General features: G+C 39.4%; 1 protein-coding gene across 1 annotated transcript in view; it reads left to right on the top strand.

The window, feature by feature from the left end:
- CPQ (carboxypeptidase Q) overlaps positions 1-19809 on the top strand; it is a 215098-nt gene that overhangs the window by 174836 nt on the left and 20453 nt on the right. Inside the window, exon 7 of the mRNA XM_060775640.2 lies at positions 6658-6859. Coding sequence (XP_060631623.2) covers positions 6658-6859 — 202 coding nt within the window. The remainder of the gene's footprint in view (positions 1-6657; positions 6860-19809) is intronic.

Raw genomic sequence — 19809 nt, 5'->3', positions numbered from 1 at the left:
AAAGGTTTGTTCTTGCATTGCTGCTGTGTCCTCAGACTGGTTTCTAAAAATCTTCATTAATTACTAGCTGCTCTTATTCACTTGAGCCAGATCTTTAGTCTCTTGTGGCTGAGGACACATAGTTCTACAAGCCATGCACAAAGTCCTGCAGCTGCTATTATGAAACTAACTTTTTCCTGATGGCACTTCCAAAATGGTAGCGGTGATTGATTTGTTAGAATAAATGCTGAGATACATTACTGTGCCACAGAAGATTGCCAACTAGCAGTTGTTGTTTTGTTTTGGTTCCTTCAGAGCTGATGCAAGATTGTGGTTTGGGTGCTAGATTTGTATATTATATTTAGAAAAATTATGTTTCTTTTCAAGAATAGAGTCCGAGAGTATAATTTTCACGGAATGCAGCATATTTGAGGTATGTCAAGTTGTTGCACTATTACATTTATCCTTACAAAGTAAGAATGGTTGCAAGGACGGTCATATCAGGCAGAATCATGCATAGTTATGGGTAAGGTCTCTCCCCCCGCCCAAATAATTCTGCAAAAAAATAAGTTTCCTTCAGTCTGTATATTATAGGTTTTCCCTTGACATTAAATCTAGTCATGTTCAACTCTAAGCCGAAAAGCCAGCATTGTCCGTAGACACCTTCAAGGTCATGTGGCCATCATGACTGCATGGAGTACCATTGCCTTCCTGCAGAAGTAGCACCTATTGAGCTACTCACATTTGTATGTTTTCAAACTGCTAGGGGCTAACAGCTGCTGCTCACCCCACTCCCCAGATTCAAACTGCCAACCTTTTGGTCAGCAAGTTCAGCAGCTCAGCAGTTTAACCCACTGTGCCACCAGGGGCTCCTGTATATTATAAACACTGCAAATAATGAGTCACTGAAAAATCATTCACACCTGTTTTTCAGTTTTGGCATTCCCTTGGTCATTTTGTCCTCCTTTCCTGGATGCCAAAATGTTCAACTTAAATTTTAAGTTACTGCACTCTTGGAACCAAATGAACATTTGATTCAGAGGTCAGGATTCTTACTTGGGGAGCGATGTTTCATACCCCCCAAACTCCCAAAGTGCATTGCTGGACAGAATAGGTCAGGGATGTCAAAATCGATGAGACATGTTACATCAACATTTTGAGACCTGTCATTTAAAAAATGGAAATCATATCTGTTGTGTTTGAAACAACTTCTTGTTTTCTCATGAGCTGTCTTTTCTAGAGCAATGTAATTGAGAAAGCAAGGACCTTCTCATTCCTCCTATTGTTAAATATTTGAGATTCAGAAACCCTGGCCACTTATTTATTTATTTATTTATTTAATGTCAAAAGCATTGCATAAATAAATATAAATCTGATAAAATAAAGGAAGTACAAGCAGCTAATAATTTTAGACCAAAAACGGGCAACTGTGTTGTCTGTAGCTTTGACCAATTCTTCCTCTGTGCATGAGACAGGGCATTGTGGGCAAGCATATAGATGCGGAGTTGTTTGTTCTGCTCCCCCGCCCAGGGATCCCAGGGACCCCAGGGATCCAGGGACCCCAAACCTCAGGTTGAGAAATGCTGCCATAGAGGAACAAGTGTCCCAATAGTTCTTAGAAGTAAAGGCAATGTCTGTCACAGCTTCACTTCCTTGAGAAAGATCTTTATGTATGGCAGATTTGTGATTCATGCCTTCACATCCTAGCAAATTCTAGGCTAAAAGTCTTCTGCCAGTGATTCTGGAATTCCTAAGCAAGGTTTAATTGATGTCTCTGAGAGTATAATGGAATAGAGGATAGTTCACTTCGTTCCTTACTGTCTACAACAGAACAGAACTACTTGGGTGGTCAGAAAGGAAATAACGAAAGAAAATGAAACACCTAAAGCCCAGTCTTCAAAGTATCCTCCCAAAGAGTTTGCAGGCGTCAGAAGAGCATTTTCTTCTGTGATGAAGCTATTAAGTTTGGTAATAACTATGTGCCTCATAATATTATTGTGAGACTGTTTTAAATAATGTTTGGACAGAACCTGGAACAGATAGGTGTTGGATATTTAATTATAGAAGTGATGATAGGAATATTGAGCATCGTCTGAAAAGCCAAAGCATTGCTGATTTAGGTCCCTTCCACATAGTTGTTTAAAATCCACATTGAACTAGATTATATCTCAGTGTGGATCCAGTTCAAAGTAGGTATTGTGGATTATCTGCCTTGATATTCTAGGTTATATGACTGTGTGGAAGGACCTCTAAAAAGATTTGATTTTCCAGATGCAATCTTCATACTGTTTTTTACTTATACCCAAACTTCTGTGTGATCTAGAGTTTGGGTATAAGTAAAAAAGTGATTTCTACATGTTGTTTTGAGAGTTTTCTTTAGACCAGTTGCTTGCACTGAGTTTCTTATGTTTCAAATTGTTTAATAGTTATGGTTGAATATTTTTATATTGGATTCATGATTATTTTTTTTAAAAACTGCATTAAAATTCATCTGCTCATGTCTGTGCATTTTCTTTCATATTCAAAATATTGTACCAGTGTTGCCTAATATGTGGGGTTTAGTATGGCATATTAGGGCCCTTCCACAGACAGCCCCTATATCCCAGGGCCCTTCCACACAGTCCTATATCCCAGAAGATCAAGGCAGAAAATCCTACATTATCTGCTTTGAACTGGTATATATGGCAGTGTGGACTCAGATAACCCAGTTCAAAGCAGATATTGTGGGATTTTCTGTCTTGATATTCTGGGATATAGGGCAGTGTGGAAGGGCCCCCAGGATCTGATCCCAGGTTTTCTGTTTTAATTATCTGTTATGGATTATATGAGTCCTCACTGCCAGATAATCTGGGATAAGCAGAAAACCTGGGATTAGATCCTGGGATATAGGGCCTGTCTGGAAGGGCCCTTAGATGCATATTTGCAATCAGTTTTTTTAAAAGAGCAAACTCCTGTTTATTTGGGTCCATCTCCATATCCATCCTACAAATATACACACTTGTATGTATGTATGTATGTATGTATGCATGCATGTATTTTATATTCTGCTTCTTCTTTCCTAAAAGAGACTCAAGGTGACACACAGTTAATGACATACAAGTTCCTAAGTGTAGCTTATGTGTTCTTTTTGGATGGGTTGCAGGATTCAAATGCTCTTTCTTTGTCCATCTCCATTGCAGCATAGGTAATAAAATAATTTCTGCCATGGCATACTTTTACGTACTATAGATTTAAACTAAAACTTGTAAAAGAACTCCTGCTGGCTGGAGCAGTCTAGGAAATATTGTCCAAAAAACCCTCACTTTTTAATGCCCCAATTTAGATTCAAGAAGGCTATATTTACAACCTAGGTATTAAACAAACACAAGAATGTCACTTTAATCCGCTTTTTATCAGAACTTTTTTTTTCATTTTGTGGATAGAAGGAATTTGAAATTTAATATACCTGAATGTGGAAGAAACCAGCAGATTTATCCATGCAGGGCCAGGGGATTTGAGGGCTTAACTCTTAAAGGTTTGGAAGTTAAAAGCTTGGATCCTTTATTCAACTGTATTTGTAGTGCTAAATAAGGTAGCCAGACCCTTTTTCTGACTCATCTTTAATACATATAACACAGGCAGGTCCCCCACATTTTTTCCCATTCTAGGAAAAGCTATACCAGGAGAATTTAGCTCATGAAGACAGAACAGCATTTTGCTACTGTTTATTTATAATTGATTGATCGGTTGCATTTATAAACCATAACCCTCTGGACATTGTACTATCTTTTGAAAGCTTTTAAAAGCATTTTTTTTCATGTCAGGGGTGACTTGAGAAACTGCAAGTCGCTTCTGGTGTGAGAGAATTGGCCGTCTGCAAGGACATTGCCCAGGGGACACCTGGATGATTGATGTTTTATCATCCTGTGTGAAGCTTCTCTCATGTCCCCGCATGAGAAGCTAGAGGGCAACAAATGGGAGCTTACCCCACTCCCTGGATGCGAATCGCCAACCTGTCCATCAACCAGTCCTGATGTGACAGTGCGAGTGGCACCATCACCTTTGTATAGAACTTGTGCAAAGTGCAAAGGTTTAAACTGTATAACATGCCCAAGCTTGCCTAGTTTGTAAATGTATAGTTGGATTGATTGGTTATTTATACCTGTCAATCAATGTTGTTTGCACCACTTGAATTGCTCCTCCTGCTCAATTGTTTGGCCCCACCTCTTCCTAGAGAGCAGGGCAGTGTTTCCTTCTTCATTCTACCATCAAACTTTCTATCAGATAGATGTGAGAAAGAGACTTGGCTCTCAAGCCCTTTATTAAGTTACCTCTCATCACCAATTCTAAGGTTTTTTACCCTTGGGACTCATATTTCATGCCCAGATCACCCTGGACAATGTTGAGAAGATCCAAACGCCTTCAAAGGAAGACTCTGTGCCTTCAACATAGGCCATTGGACTGGGGGTTGTGTTTGTTCCAACTTTCACTGCCATTGAGAAAAGAGGGAACAGGAAAAGCTTCTCGGCTGCGATATCTCCTTCGACCCAAGACAACCAGAGACTATAATGTATATTTCCTTTACCCTTTTGAAACTTCCAGCTTATTGCCTTAAAGGGATAACTCTTGTGAACAATAAAACCTATTTTGAGTTATCTACAGTGTTTTGGTCCTTGGGAGTTCCAGTTCTCTAAAGGAAGGCAAGAAACAATCCCCTGGGGGAAAGATGTCACGTCTATGTCTCTTTCACTAAGAGTTATAGCTCCCAGGCGCAACGGCATGCCTGCTAGCACAAGGGTTTAACCCATTGCACCCCCGGGGGCTCCAAAAACAAACAAACAAACAAACAAACAAACAAACAAACAATAAATAATTGCTCTGTTTACCAAAATTAGGAAACTATTGATCAAAATTTGCATATTTTCCTATATTTGGAACAGAAAGGACTTTTTAATTAATTCAGAAGGAAGCAAAGCTAACATGTTGGTTGAGATCCTATATCTTCTAGACTGCTTCAACCAGCATGACCTCTTTCCTAAGCTTTGGTTTACATCTAAAGCATGTAAAAGTATGCCAGAAGAATTGTGGTTTTTCTTCTTCTTATGGTGCCATGTTATTAGACAGGAAGTGGGACACTACTAAATGTCTGAAAGTGGAATTATGCATTAATTATACTATTTAACACATGTTCTTGCGACATATAAGATTCAGATGCAAGACTGTGCAACTGAACCCAGACAGCTCCACTGGCAAAACTCAATTTCTGCAAATTTGAACCTAACATAGCTGTTCCACATTAAAACAATTACCTTGTTGCTTTTGAAAGGAAACTTACACAAGCCTTAGATACCAACAAAACTCTGCCGTTTGAGTTTTCCATCCCTATTATGTATCTCAATATATGCCATTTTAAAACTACATTAATACAATTATCTGTTCATATTTAGAAGGCATTTCTTCAAAAGTTATCATATCTTTTTTGCATTATCATAATACCTTCAAGTCTGATGGCAAAATTAATAACACAGTTTCAAGTTGTCTTAATGTCATGTGTGAGACGATTTTCTTGTAAATTTATGGTAAGCCTTTTTTCCTCACTAATGCAATTTCCCAAATCCTCAGCAATTTAAAATATTTTGGTATGACCAGTCTTGCACTTACCATTAATTTTGGAAGCAGTTATTTGTGTTTAAGGGCTTTATCACATTACGGTGGTAAACCACAGTTTCAGCAGAATAATAGTGTATTTGTCTGGGACTTATTACATAATGTCATGTCTTTCCCATTACTGCATGGAATTTCCATTATTATTGGATGACATATTTTCATTGATGGGAAAACCCAATTAATGGCCATTGTTCAACTAGTCTTTTCCAGCGCATTTGCTTTATTACACAGTAGTTCCAGTATCACAGCTATCAGGTGATGTGAGTGAGTAGGCATGACTCTCCTCCCTTCTCCAGGCAGGTTGAAGCCACTCCATTTCCAGTGTCCAAATATAGCATGGTGGGCAGGAGCAACATTGCTTTTACTCAGTTCCCTAGTTCTTTTAAAATTCATTTTTGCCATAATTGTGCAAAACAAAAATAATACTGGTGGCACAGTTGCTGAGCTGATGGACTGAAAGGTTGGAGGTTTGAATCTGGGAAATGAGGTGAGCTTCTGTTGTTAGCCCCAGCTTCTGCCAACCTAGCAGTTCAAAAAAATGCAAATGTGAGTAGATTTCTAAGCATTTGTGCAATATAAGCCATACCCTGAAAACAGAACAAAGTGATAGACGTGGCTAGGCAGTACAGCTCCGGCAGGAAGGTAGCAGCACTCCATGCAGTTATGCTGGCCACATGACCTAGGGGGTGTCTATGGGCAATGACAGCTCTTTGGCTTAGAGATGGAGATGAGCACCACCTCCCAGAGTCAGACACAATTAGACTTAATGTCAAGGGGAAACCTTTACTATATATCATGAGGGACAGAAATGAGTAGGAAAGCGGGGTCAAGCAAAGTGGTGCAAAAATAGATTGTAGGAATGTGCATCACTGAAGTGGAATTCTGATATTATCGGAGATAAGGTGTGGAAGTTATTGTTTCCATACTGATATGTTCACATTTGCTTAAACAATGCAGTTGCTGTGAAAAAACAGGTTGGTGTGATAAAGTCCTGAGTCTTTCATGTTTAGATGTCCATTTCATATTTTTCAGGTGAATATCTCCAACTTTGATGTTGTTATGGAGTCTGATGAGGGAACATTCATGCCCTCTGGACTAGCCTTCACAGGCAGCGATGAGGCACGTGGGATCATGAAGGAGATCATGAAGCTGCTGAAGCCTATCAACATCACACAACTCTTTGGAAATGGGGAAGGAACAGATATCAGTTACTGGATGAAGGCTGGAGTGCCAGGTGAGATTTCTGGATGATTTTTCAAAAGTGATGCCTTCCCCTGCCTTTCTTCTCTCCTTTTTTGTTTTTGGTGATACAGATAGATTTGATAACAATTCCCCTAGAACAGCTATTTATTAGCATTAAATACAAGCAGCCCTCCACATTTCCTGGGGATGAAAGGCACAGGATCTCTGCAAAAGTGACAAACCACAAAGGAAAACATTGCTATTTATTAACTGCAGAAAATCCCCCTCTATGAATATCTAGGTTCTCTGGCATGATTTTATTATCAACCCAACAAAGTTGACTAAGTTTACAGTCACACTGGAAGAGCTAAAGATTTCCAGAGAAAACATGTTAATTGAAGTCATGAATAAGCAAATCTGCAATTTGCATATGCATTACCATTAACTAAGGAAATTGCTTCAGATTTTTCCAAACCTCTTTTCCCATGAGTTATGGGGACTCTTGGAGTTTTCCGATGGCTGAAAGTGTGCGACTTGCCCAAGGATTCAGTTTGCTGATAGATTGGGCCCTTGGTGTCCACTGAGGTTTGGTTCTAGGATACCAAAATCTGTGGATAGTCAAGTCCCATTATATACAGTGGTGTAATAAAATGTTGTATTTTGTATAAAATGGTGAAAATAGTGTTTGCTTTTTGGATGTGTTAAGACTATTTTCAAGTTGAGGATGGTTGAATCTGTGGATACCGAATCCATGGATAAAGAAAGCCGATCGTATATATTATCAAACTTTTATATTTTCTCCTCTGAGTATATGCTTTTTGCTTGCCATTTTCTTAGATATATACAAAAGAAAGAGCTTTTGCTTTTGTTTAAAAAACAAACAAACCAGTAAATCCAGGGAGATTCTCCAAAGACTAACAATAGCTGTTTATGTCACCTTTTAAGCCTCTGCTACCCTCCATTTCTACAGCTAGCTGCCAAACGTAATATCTTCAGACTAAAACAGTTAAAATATTCCTTTTTTAAAACCTTAAAACAAAGTTGCCTTGTCCTCATTTTTTCTGGTTTTAAAATGTATGTGTGAGCTGGCCTCCTTCTGTTTTTAGCAGATCCAGATTCTTTTAAAACTCTTCTTTTTAAACTTTCAAAACTAGAAACTCTGCACAGGTCATACGGTTCAGTTTCACCTGAAGCTTATCGTCCGCAATGCTATCACTCAGCTGGTTGCTCTCTTTGGTCCAGGAAATTTTGGAATTAGGCGATTCCTCCTTGTCCGAGTATGATCGCCTTCCAAGTGTAGTGTCTTGGTGGTGGGTCCGTAGGTGACTGTGGAGCTCTATTCTTGACCTGCATGTTTTTCCACATTGAGAACATCAGTTTCCAGGTGGAAGGCAGTCCCGGTCAGGATTAGATTCCTCTTGGCATGTTTCTCCCTTTCGCCCTCCATTTGTGTCTCTTCGAATTCTGCAGCACTGCTGGTCATAGCTGACCTCCAGTTAGAGCGCTCAAGGACCAGGGCTTCCCAGTTCTCTGTGTATATGCCACAGTTTTTAAGGTTGGCTTTGAGCCCTTCATTAAATCTCTTTTCCTGTCCCCCAACATTTTGTTTTCTGTTCTTGAGTTGGGAATAGAGTAACTGCTCAAGCGGTGTTGTATTTCAGTGTCAGTGTTGACTTTTGTGGAGAGGTGGTTGTCAAGGTAGCAGAAATGGTCAACGTTTTCTAATGTTACACCATTAAGCTGTGTTTCTGGCATTGCAGAGTGATTGATTGGTGTCTGCTGGAAGAGTACTTTGGTTTTCTTGATGTTCAATGAGACTCCAAGCTTCTCATATGCTTCTGCAAAGGTGTTTAGAGTGGCTTGTAGGTCTTTATCTGAGTGTGCACAGACTACATTATCATCAGCATATTGGAGTTCTCTTTGGTCCACAGTTGTATCACCATATTGAAAAACATTTCACATATATACAATGGGCTCATAACATCTGCTGAGTGTTGGTTCCAGGACCCCCAGCCCCATAGCTCAATTCCCTTTATATATAATAGCTTGATAAAATGCTATTCCTTATTTAAAAATGGCAAACAATTCAAACGTGTGTCAGAGAGAGCCTGAGCATCAGTGAAATTATGGAAGGATATGACTGCATATTAATGTCATGTTCAGTGCATGGCAAAAACAAGGTTTATTTCTTGAATTTTTCCCTATGAAATATTTTCAAATTATGATTGATTGAATCTGTGGGTGTAGAATCCATGGATATGAAGGGCCGACTTCATACATATCTCAAGGATGCCAAAGTTTGGCTATATAATGTATGCTAGAACATTGGTTTTTAGCTTTTTAAAATGCCGTAAGAGCATTTTATTTTAGACCTCACAACCTCTGAGAATGCCTGCCATAAATGCAGGTGAAATGTCGGCAAATGTCATGGCCATACAGCCTGAAAAACGTACAACAACCCAGTGATTCCAGCCATGAAAGTCTTCGACAATATATTTATTTTTAAAGTTTAAAATAATCCTTCCTAGTGGACTGGATTAAAAATAGCAGGACATTCCCCTCTACTTGAAGGGGGAATGCATGTCAACTAAATATAACCCATTGAAATACTGTCCTAAACTTTTTTCCCCTCCCTCCCTTGTTCACATGAAATAGTTGGCTAAGAAAAAGTAAGGCGTGTGTAGCACAATCCGTAACCTCCTGCACATGCAGTTGCATGGTGTGCTATATTTAGGAATATATAAGCAGAGCATTATATTTCTGGAAGGCCTCCAGGGAGCAAACTCAACAGGCCCAAGTTGGATCTCAGTTTTCTCTACTTAGGAACTTTCAGCACACTCAATGGCCAGAATTCCATTGCTGTCTTATAGAAGTGGTTGAACATCTTTGTTTGATACCTAATGGCTATATTCATTTCAAAGCTGCAGAACCAAATTTTCACATGTGGTAGCCTTATACATGGGTGAACCCTCTGTGTTTCACATGTGCATTCAGTTCACTAACAAAACAATATTTCACAACTGCTATGTAATTTTGTGAAAATGAAGTTACACTCTCTCGTCACAGTGTAATGTGATATCATTCTTCACCTCTTTCATTCTGGAATGAAGCCATTAATAAATTTAGCTCTTTTCTTATTCTGTGAGAAAGTTTTTAAAAACTGAACAGAATTTGGTAGTTTTCCATAGAAAATAGCATTTAAAAACATTTCTCGTAGAAAAGGCTATTTATTATTGTTCTGGGACAGCCACACCAGGAGCTCCAGCTTATCTTGCTATTTGTTGATTGCTGCATGCATTTTAAAGTTTTATGCCTTTGCAGTTAGATGGCTTTCATTACTTTGCAGTTATTGGGTCAATTGCTTGTCAATTATTATTAGGTTCCCTAGTCCTGTCCCCTTTTTGGGCTTTGGAGGGAAGTGAGCCATTTTGTTAGTTAGTCTCAGCCAGGTTAGCCAATGTATAGAATGTGTGTAACTTCCCCTGTACAAAGGCTTCAACCTTTAAGAATCTCCATGGAAAGAACGCCAGGGAAGCATTCCCACAGCCTTAAGCAATCCAGGGGAGGACAGCTTTAAGAACTCCAGGAAAACAGCCTTAAAGACTAAAGAACTCCAGCTGGAGAACATCCACTGCCTTGATGGTAGGTCCACTCGGCGTCCAAGAAGCAGTTCGGCCTAGTAGCGGAGCACGCATCAGCGAGGGTTGGATTTTAGTCAGCCTGGGAGAAGTTAAAAGGGGGAATTTTTCTTTAAAGAAAACGTTATTGAAGACAGTGCCTGTCCCCTGTGGACAAAATTGAGAGAACCAATACTTTATCAAGAAAGCCTTGTAGTTCCTGTTTGATTTCATTAATAAAAGACTTTGTTGTATTTCTCAAGCCATCTGAAGATTCTTTTGTAGAGGAAGCCCCTGAGAACTTTTCCTTGGGCCCTCTGGGTTCCTGCTGTGCAAAGGTTACACATCCTATTTTAAAGCCAACCAGATACAGGCCCAGCGGTGACAGTACAATTATATTTTCTGTGCTGGATGTGCAGTTGTTTTTTTCTGCACCAAAATATTGTTCTGAAGGAATAGTGTCACAGACAGAGAAAGTTGCCTTTGAAGACTGTTCGGAAGCTCCAAATGGTCCAACGGCCAGCAGCCAGATTGTTAACAGGAGCAGCGCTAAGGGCGCACATAACTCCTCTGCTGCTCCAACTCCACTGGCTGCCAATCTGCTACCGGGCACAATTCAAAGTGCTATAATGCACTAATCAGTTCTGGCCCAGCTTACCTGTCTGAACGTATCTCTCCTTATGAACCATCTAGGACTCCAAGTTCGTCTGGGGAGGCCCTGCTCTCGGTCCTGCCTTCTTCACAGACTAGGGACAGGGCCTTCTCAGTGGTGGCCCCTTGGCTGTGGAACACCCTCATGAGGAATATCAGATTAGCCCCCACTCTCCTAACATTTCGCAAAAAAAGTTAAAACCTGGCTTTTTGAGCAAGCATTTACAAATGCGCTGTAACAGACAAGCTCTGATCTATGGAATGACTGGACAATGCGATTGAATAATGATTTTAGTAATTGAGATGCCGAGGATTTATGTCTTGTTTTATGCATTATTTTGTGCAAATAAGTTCAAGAACTGCCAAGATGGTCACAGAACAGGATTGTCCTTGTCAGGGGAATAAAGAGTGGACTCATCCTGGAACCTAGTCAGGGTGGCTTTATGTCATTTCTACTGCCTATATGATCCAGTTTCTGGAGAGCATGAGATGAAGGAAGAACTTGCAATGCATTTATATTGTGCTTGTGGTCTTATCATAGATAAGTAGTGGGTGTCAGGACCAACTAGAGAGCTCCGGTCTAATTCAGCATGGTCCTCAACATCAGACTAGATGTTGAGGAATAAAAATCTGTGGACCTCTTTCTTCAGTTTTTTTTAGTACACAAAGTAAAGATAGCTGCTATAAGTCCCTCTTTCCCTTGACTTAATAAATTTTTTAAAGAGTTTAGAAGTTTCATAGACCCATTAAAGGCAAGACTGTTAACCTCCCACTATGATCTGAAATGTTCAGTCAAATGATCACAACGGCTATCACAATGCCTGAGGTCACAAGAGCAAGGCATATTGTCATTATAGTAATTATCATTCAATCAACCTTAACTATGAAACTGGGTTGTTGTAGGTTTTTTTTAGGCTATATGGCCATGTTCTAGAGGCATTCTCTCCTGACATTTCGCCTGCATCTATGGCAAGCATCCTCAGAGGTAGTGAGGATACCCCTGAGGATGCTTGTCATAGATGCAGGCAAAACATCAGGAGAGAATGCCTCTAGAACATGGCCATATAGCCCGTAAAAACCTACAACAACCCAGTGATTCTGGCCATGAAAGCCTTCGACGTAACTATGAAAGTTTTACAAAAATAATATTTTCTTAAAAGTCCTTACTGTGTGTTCAATGTGTGTACTCCCAGATAAGTCTGCACGACACAAATTGCATGCAGCACTTGATATTTGTAAGAGGACTCAACTACAATTGTTTTCTTAAAATTGTATATATACATATGCACACACATACTTGATCGTTTAGTATACTTTCCATTTATAATTCCCAGGGGGACTCAACAACACAGCAGTCTTGAGGTCCAGTTTTGCCTGATAGTATTTGAGGAGTTTCATGTGTGCATTCCAGAGTTCCTGATATTTCACAATGCAAGATGCCCTAAATTTAGGTATTCCAAGATTCCTTAAGCTTAGACCCCTAATGTGCATGCTCATGAGTGTATTCTCAAAGTCCCCATCAAAACAGACCTCCCATTTTAGCATCCCAAGCATCAAAAATGGAGGATTCACAAGATCTCATTGTTACTGGTGCAGTTTCTGCTATTAATCATTCAGCCATGTCATGCTGTTAGTGTTGTCATGGAATTTTCAAGAGTTAGTATATATTTTGGAATTGGGCTTGTAGGAAAACAAGCTTTTTTCAGATATTTTTGGAAAATATTTTTGTTTGCCAAATCCAGTTCCAAATCAAGCCACAGGCCATATACACATTAGTAAAATCCACTGAATATGACTCCTCAATATAAACACACAGGGCTGTTTCCAGTGGCCCTGTTCCTTTTGCGTCATTGAAAAACTCTGCAATCAGAAGATCTTTTAACAACAGTCCAGCCCCCCCCCCCCCTCTTAATTTTGACTTAAGTACTCCACTATGTATATATGTGGGTGGTCTCTTCCCTTCTAGCAAATGCAAACCAAATGCACTTGAATTAAATAAAATCAATTACATCTGATGACCTTTTGATTTGTGTTGTTTGTCAGCCCTGTGAGACAGAGCTCCATTATAAGAAAATCTTCCTTGATCAATTTCCTTCCATTTCAGTTTAATTTCTGACCTACAGTTGCACAGAAAGCATTTTTATGACTCCGCACATGTTCTAACCAGCAGTCTATGTGCAGGACGTGTGATGAGAACATGATGTTGTGCAGGCAGCTGTAAAGCAGCCCTGATTGCTTGGTATTCTTGCTAGGAGAGCGTACTGGCACTCCAGCAAGACAAACACCCTGATATCCTCAACAAGTAAACAAGCCACTCAGTAGAATAAAAGGGTGCCCCCCCCAATTAAATTAAGGGTGCCCCCCCCCTTAGAGTAAGAGTCCATGTGAATAGGATGATGATGTTTTAGTCTGGACTCTAAATAAGGTATCCAAAGTGTTGAGCCCCAAAAGAGGTTCATCCGTTTAGATAGTTCCTTTAAAGTTTGGAATAAAATCTGGAGTGACCTTACTACCCCATTGACAAGGACACCACCAGTCACCATAAGTAACCTACAAGTTGCTGAAGGAGTAGAGTTGTACCAACATAATAAATAAACAGATAGAATATACAACTCGACTTTGTTCATTTACTTATATATTTAGAAATTAATACATTGTCCTTACTCATTGCAGTGTTTAAAAAGGACCTTGGTTCCAGTCTCAAGTCAAGGCAATGGTGATAACATTTAAGGGTTGGCTTGGGACCTTGATGCTTGAGGAACATCTCCCTTGACATATGCTTACCCAGGAATTGAGGTCTATTGGAGTGACCCTGCTGTGTCCTACTGATAGGGAGAGAACGTAGGAGACAGCCATCTCTTTGGTGGCACTTCAGTGGTGGAATGCTCTCCTACAATATTTGGTGCCAACATTGATATCATTTCAGTTTTGGGGCCTAATCTAGAACATGCTATGAGTGGTATGGTTGACACACACCATAGTCTTACACTCTTCTGTATAACACTGTAATCCCTCCCTACTTCACTTCAGCTGCTTTATAATTTTTAGAAATATTTTTAAAACATGGTTATTAAAATCAATTACAACTTAATTTTTTAATTGCCACTTGGGAATATATGTGAGGGATGGAGGTTGCATCCCACCCCATGATTGTCACTTCAGTGTCATCATGCCTGTACAGAAGCAGAATGATCCAATTACACCAGGATGGTGATGAGAGTGTGGTAACATCTACAGCCTTGACAGGTTGAACCCATCAATAATAGAAGAGATTAACTGGCAATGGGATGCACATGGTGTCATGCGAGAGGAACCCCAAAGTGAGGGTGACATAAAGTGTTTGCAGGGGCTGTAAAGACTAAATTAGATGCCTGAGCGCCACATGCAACATGTAGACCACACAATTCTGACCCCCAACACAGAGAAAGACAAAAGTGGCTTCAATGCTGATTTGTCTTCTTCATGCAATAAAGACCCCAGTCTTATGAACAAAATTGCTACATCATTGATATTAATTACAGGCCTATAATGATTAAAGACCCCATTATTTCCATAACAAGTGCACACATACACACCTCAGGATTCCATCATGGGAAAGGGGATCTATTTGTTACCTTGTGGGCAGTTTCCTTTTGTGGCTGTTTGTCTAGCAACAACTGAAGTCCAAGGCCATGTTCAGTTAGGACAGCAAATAGTGATTGGAAAGCATTCATGCTCTGAAACAGTAGCTGCCAAAGACTGACCCTAAAATATTTTTGCTCAGTCATGACATTTTTAATCTTTTCCATAAAATCAGTAGAGATGAATGCACCTTTTAATTCACTTTTGTAGAACATGATCATCTTTAAACTAAAATCTGCTTGTTACATTACCTGTTCTCAGGGTGCGTTCTTTAAAAAAAAAAAAAGGTGTCTGTGAACATTGCCAGGCCTAAACTCTATTGTTAGTCCCAGTTTGCATACTCTAATTGAATCAATGAGAGTTATGTGAATGTTCACTCTTCAAAGCCATTGATTCAGCAGGTGACCCCTAGTTGGAACTAAGAATTAGATCTGACCCTTGCGCTTCCGTGATATGGCACATACCCACATAAGGGCATATTCTGGAGCTGGGAGGATTCCACCATCACATTTGGGGCTTCCTTAGATCTCCAAAGAGACACAACATCCCATAATACCCACCAGCAACATTAGCTCTGGTCAATGGGAAGGAGTGAGGTTTTTGCTGTTTTGAGGTTCACCCCTTTTGAAGAGCAGTTTTCAGTTTAACTTGGTTGATCCAAGTACCTTTTCTCTGAAACTCTTGGAGGGCAAAATAGGATTGATTTCCAGGGTGTTTGCAGGGACGATAAGGGCTAAACAAAACCCCTGAAGAACAGCATACAGCATTCAGTCCACATGATTCAGACCCCAACATAGACTCCCAAGATTGTATTAATGAATAAATACCGTGCAAATTTTTAAAAGCTTGGAGACATACACTGTATTCCTCACAATCCCTCATGATATTGCCAGCCTGGAAGGTATTTCTAAGGTATGCCTCAAAGAGTTTCCATGGAAATGTACCAAGCTTGGGGTGTTTGTTTTATTAAAAGTAACATAATAAATAATGGAGGCCTTCTCATCTTGTGTCATTAGCAATTGTGCAGTCCCAGTGTGTTTTCTGTGCCTATGTTTGCTTTGAAATGCAAGATATTTACCCAGAAAATCTCACCTTTATAGGAAGGTTCTCATTTTCAGAACAAAACGTCTGCATTACATTTGACTACTAATTTATTTTTAGACTTCAACCTGGAAAGAAAGCTAGACTTTTCTAGTATCTTGAAAGTGAAGGATTTTGTGATGAGGTGATGTCTGCCTGCCTCATTCTCCAGCTTCCGCAAGAATGTGTATATATGTGTGTAATGAGCCTACATTAACCCTGGAGATTATAAATTCAACCTTTCATCTAGTACAGCTGTCCAGTTTAGTTTTCTGCAGCACTAGACCTTCAACTCCCGTTTCTTAAACAAACTCAGTCACACGGGTTTCGGGAAGAGAAGTTTTATTTCCAGGCACTGTTTACTGAACAACTCGGTCATTTTTGGACTTTGTTGTCTCACTCATCAAACAAAAAGGTATATACAAAATGGCTTTTGTAAATGTTCAGATGAGAAGCTTGTGTGAATTATGGTTAGCCTTTGAAAAGTCTGACCTTTCTTTTAATAATACACTGTAATAAAGAAATCGTTCTCAACACATTAATTCTTACCATTTCAGAATGGAAATATTCATGACAAATATAAGTATATGGGTATTACTACAGCTATTTTGTAAGCATTCATATTTTATTTTAGAGACTATGAAATTGTGAAGAATGCTCACTCTTAAAAATGAAGAATTACCACGTAATGAACCAGAAACTGCTCCTTTCAAGGGAATGTGTGAATGAGTGTGTATGTATTTTATATATACACCTATGAAAATAAGTAATTATCTCCCTTTGCCTTTCCTTGAAACTCAAGTGTTTTCTTATAGTTTATAGCATTCTATTCAGAGTATTAGAAATTAAAAAGTATATCTAGTATGAGCAGTACTATCGAGCTGTAAAACACTGCATGTGGCATTTTGCTGCAAACAATTTTGAAGTGGCAATTAAATAACAAAGAATGTCCTGGCACTTAAAAGGCTAATGGTTTTACCTGGTATCTCTTCCTTTTTACAAGAGGTTCTTCTAGCATTATTTAGGGACTGGAAGGGTTGCAATTGAGAGAGAGGTGCTCTAACTAATTTACTAATGTATCCACTTTTTAAAAACTAGGGTTCACTTCACCCTTTTCCCTCCATAATTCTATGCAAAACAAGTCTCTCCAGAACTTTGTAAAGATGGCATAACTAGGAGACTGGTCTATAGCTTTTTGGATCATTATGGTCTTTGCCTAGTTTCAGAATGGCTATGTCTCTTGCTTTCCTCTGGATTTTGGGATCTGATAGGATGTAGTGCAGTTGTTCATCAGCTTCAGCAGCCAGCACCTTGCTTTTGGACGAATGTTCTTAATTTGTGCCATCCATAGTTCATCCATGCCAGCTGCTTTGCCATTTTTACCTTTATTGAGAGCCATGTCCAATTCAGTAGATGTAAAAGGTTCACGAAGGTTGTTGTTCTCATTACCTGGTTGTCTGACTACTGGTTTCCTTCCTACTTTGTGGCAAGGTAGGGTTTCCCATTCTTCAGAAGTTGATGTACTGTCTGATCTGCCTTTATGTTGGCATGGGTATTAGTTTGTGATGGATCATTGCTCAATCATCTTAGCAGCCTTCACACCTTCTGACTGTTCCTGCCCATGTCAGCTTCTGTTATCAACTTTATCCACTGTTTTTTACTTGGCTTCAGAGATGGAGGTCAAAATGTTCTACACTGCCTGAAGAGCTTGCTCACTAAATGGATCTTTGTTGTGGAGCCTGTAATAGTCTTCCAACAAGGCAGCTGTATCAGGATTAATGCCCTGAAGGTAGTGTGTTCTGCAGTCTCTCGGTATAGAAGCCCGTGAGCATTTAGTTTTTAGTTTTAAGCAGGCTAAAGCCTGGAACCTCAAGCTAAGGCTAATACCGAATGAGAGACTCCCCCCTGGGCACACAGAAGACTGGGCGACTTGGAAGGCACTGAACAGTCTGCACTCTGGCATCACTGGCTGCAGAGCCAACCTTAAGAAATGGGGCCACAAAGTGGAGTCCACAACATGCGAGTGTGTAGGAGAGCAAACCACGGACCACCTATTACAATGCAGTCTGAGCCCTGCCACATGCACAGTGGAGGACCTTCTGATAGCAACACCAGGGGCACTCCAAGTGACCAGCTACTGGTCAAAGGACATTTAGTATAATGATAGTTTTTAAACCTTGTGTTTTTTAATTACTTTATAACTGTACCCTCAGTTCGCTTCTGATATGATAAATCAAATAACTTCATCCTAAAGTCATAAGAAGTATATCAATTTAAACTACTAAAACATCTTATATATATCTTACCCTGGCCAAAGCCAAAAAAAGTTATTTTTTCTTTATTATAACTCCCAGAAAATTACCCAGTATGGTCACTGAATGTGCTCATTGGCTGATTTGGGAAGCTGGGATCCCACAAAAGTAGCTTTTTAAATTTGCTGACACATATATTATTCCAAATGAATGGCTTAAAAAGAAGAAACATTCCAAAACCCATCAGAAAAGTAATCACATAATCACTCACTTAAAAAAGCTCAGAATAGGCTGGTTAAATTCAGAGTGATTGGACGCTTCACATTGATGAAGGGCTTGTCTACACTTGCAAGAAACTCAGGACTTACTCTGAGTAGAAGGCTGGCTGTGCCTATGAGCACAATGATGTCTGGCCAATATTGTGTGTTGTTGTTTTTGTTGTTCTTTTGCTTTAAAATTACTTTGTCACACAACGTTGGGTGAAAGTCTAGTTTGCTGGGACATCTGGACAGCAAGACTGTTCTACTGTCCATATATTGAACTGGTGCCATTGCCCCTTTCTTGCAGTCATCAGCATAGAGAAAGATGATGGATTATGCCTGGCAATATTTAAAATACAACATGAACCATCACTTAAAAACATATAACACATAAAGTAGTTAAAACAGTTGAAAAGACATGACCATAAAAGACAAGAGAAAAAACATGTGCATTTTTAAGGCATTTCATCAGCTTCCACAAGCTGTCCAGCCTCCCATAAAATTATGTTGTCCTGACAGAAAACACCACAACAATAAAAGTATGCACTTTTGACAAGTTAGGAGCAATTCAGTTGAAGCACTATGCCAAGAAAACACTTTTAATTGTTTGGCACTTACAAAACCAACTACAGATGTTAAATCCATTTGCCTTGCTTTAAAAAGCCTTGATTGTATTAGAAGAGAGTGTAAACCTACAAGACCACTTTTGCAAGCACTTAATGTATCAGCAGTCACTGAAAATAGGCTTTAAAAGTTCTGAAACAGCTTCTAAGATGTGTTGAGCTGTCTATATAGCACTGAGGAAAAATACAGCTCTTTCCAAACCCTCCAACATTACACAGAAGAAAATTGGGGGCATACATGACAAAGCAACAACAATGTATGGATAAGAGCATGTGGCCAAGCAACGATTCATCAGAGAGGAACAACACACAAAAGCATCACTTTAGCTAAAGAAATCCAAAATTTAAGTATTGAGTTTAGGAAAGTCTTGAAATGTGTGTGTGGGGGGGGGGGTGTCAATTAATACAATATTTTGTATATATATGAACATAGCATGTGACTCTATTTCCTGTGCTGGTCAATGACCGAAATAAATGATTTGATTTGATTTGAACATAGCATGATTAACTACAAATATTGTTATTGTGTACCTTTGTTTCCAACTTATGGTAACTCTAACGCAGACGTATTACACGGTTTTCTGGGGCTGAAAATGCATGTCTTTCCCAAGGTCAGTCAGAGACATGTGGGAGATTGAACTCTTCTAAAATTCCAGATCACTTCTTTTGAGGATGAAATTAATTAAGAATCTATCCTGATGGGTTGTGTGCCATCTCCTTGTTTCACTTCCCCTGAGATAAGATTTACTTCCTGGAGCCGCTGCCTTATTATGCCTACTGTTAGGCTCAGCACTAGCAACTCTTATAAGATGAACTCTGGAAAATGATCTCAAATTTATTCTCAGAATTTTGAGATCATGTCTGTCTGGAATTGAGCTTAGAAGTTCTACTTTTGTGA

This window comes from Anolis sagrei, chromosome 4, assembly GCF_037176765.1.
Source record: "Anolis sagrei isolate rAnoSag1 chromosome 4, rAnoSag1.mat, whole genome shotgun sequence".
Classification (NCBI taxonomy): Eukaryota; Metazoa; Chordata; class Lepidosauria; order Squamata; family Dactyloidae; genus Anolis; species Anolis sagrei.
This window is presented reverse-complemented; position numbering and strand designations above follow the sequence as displayed.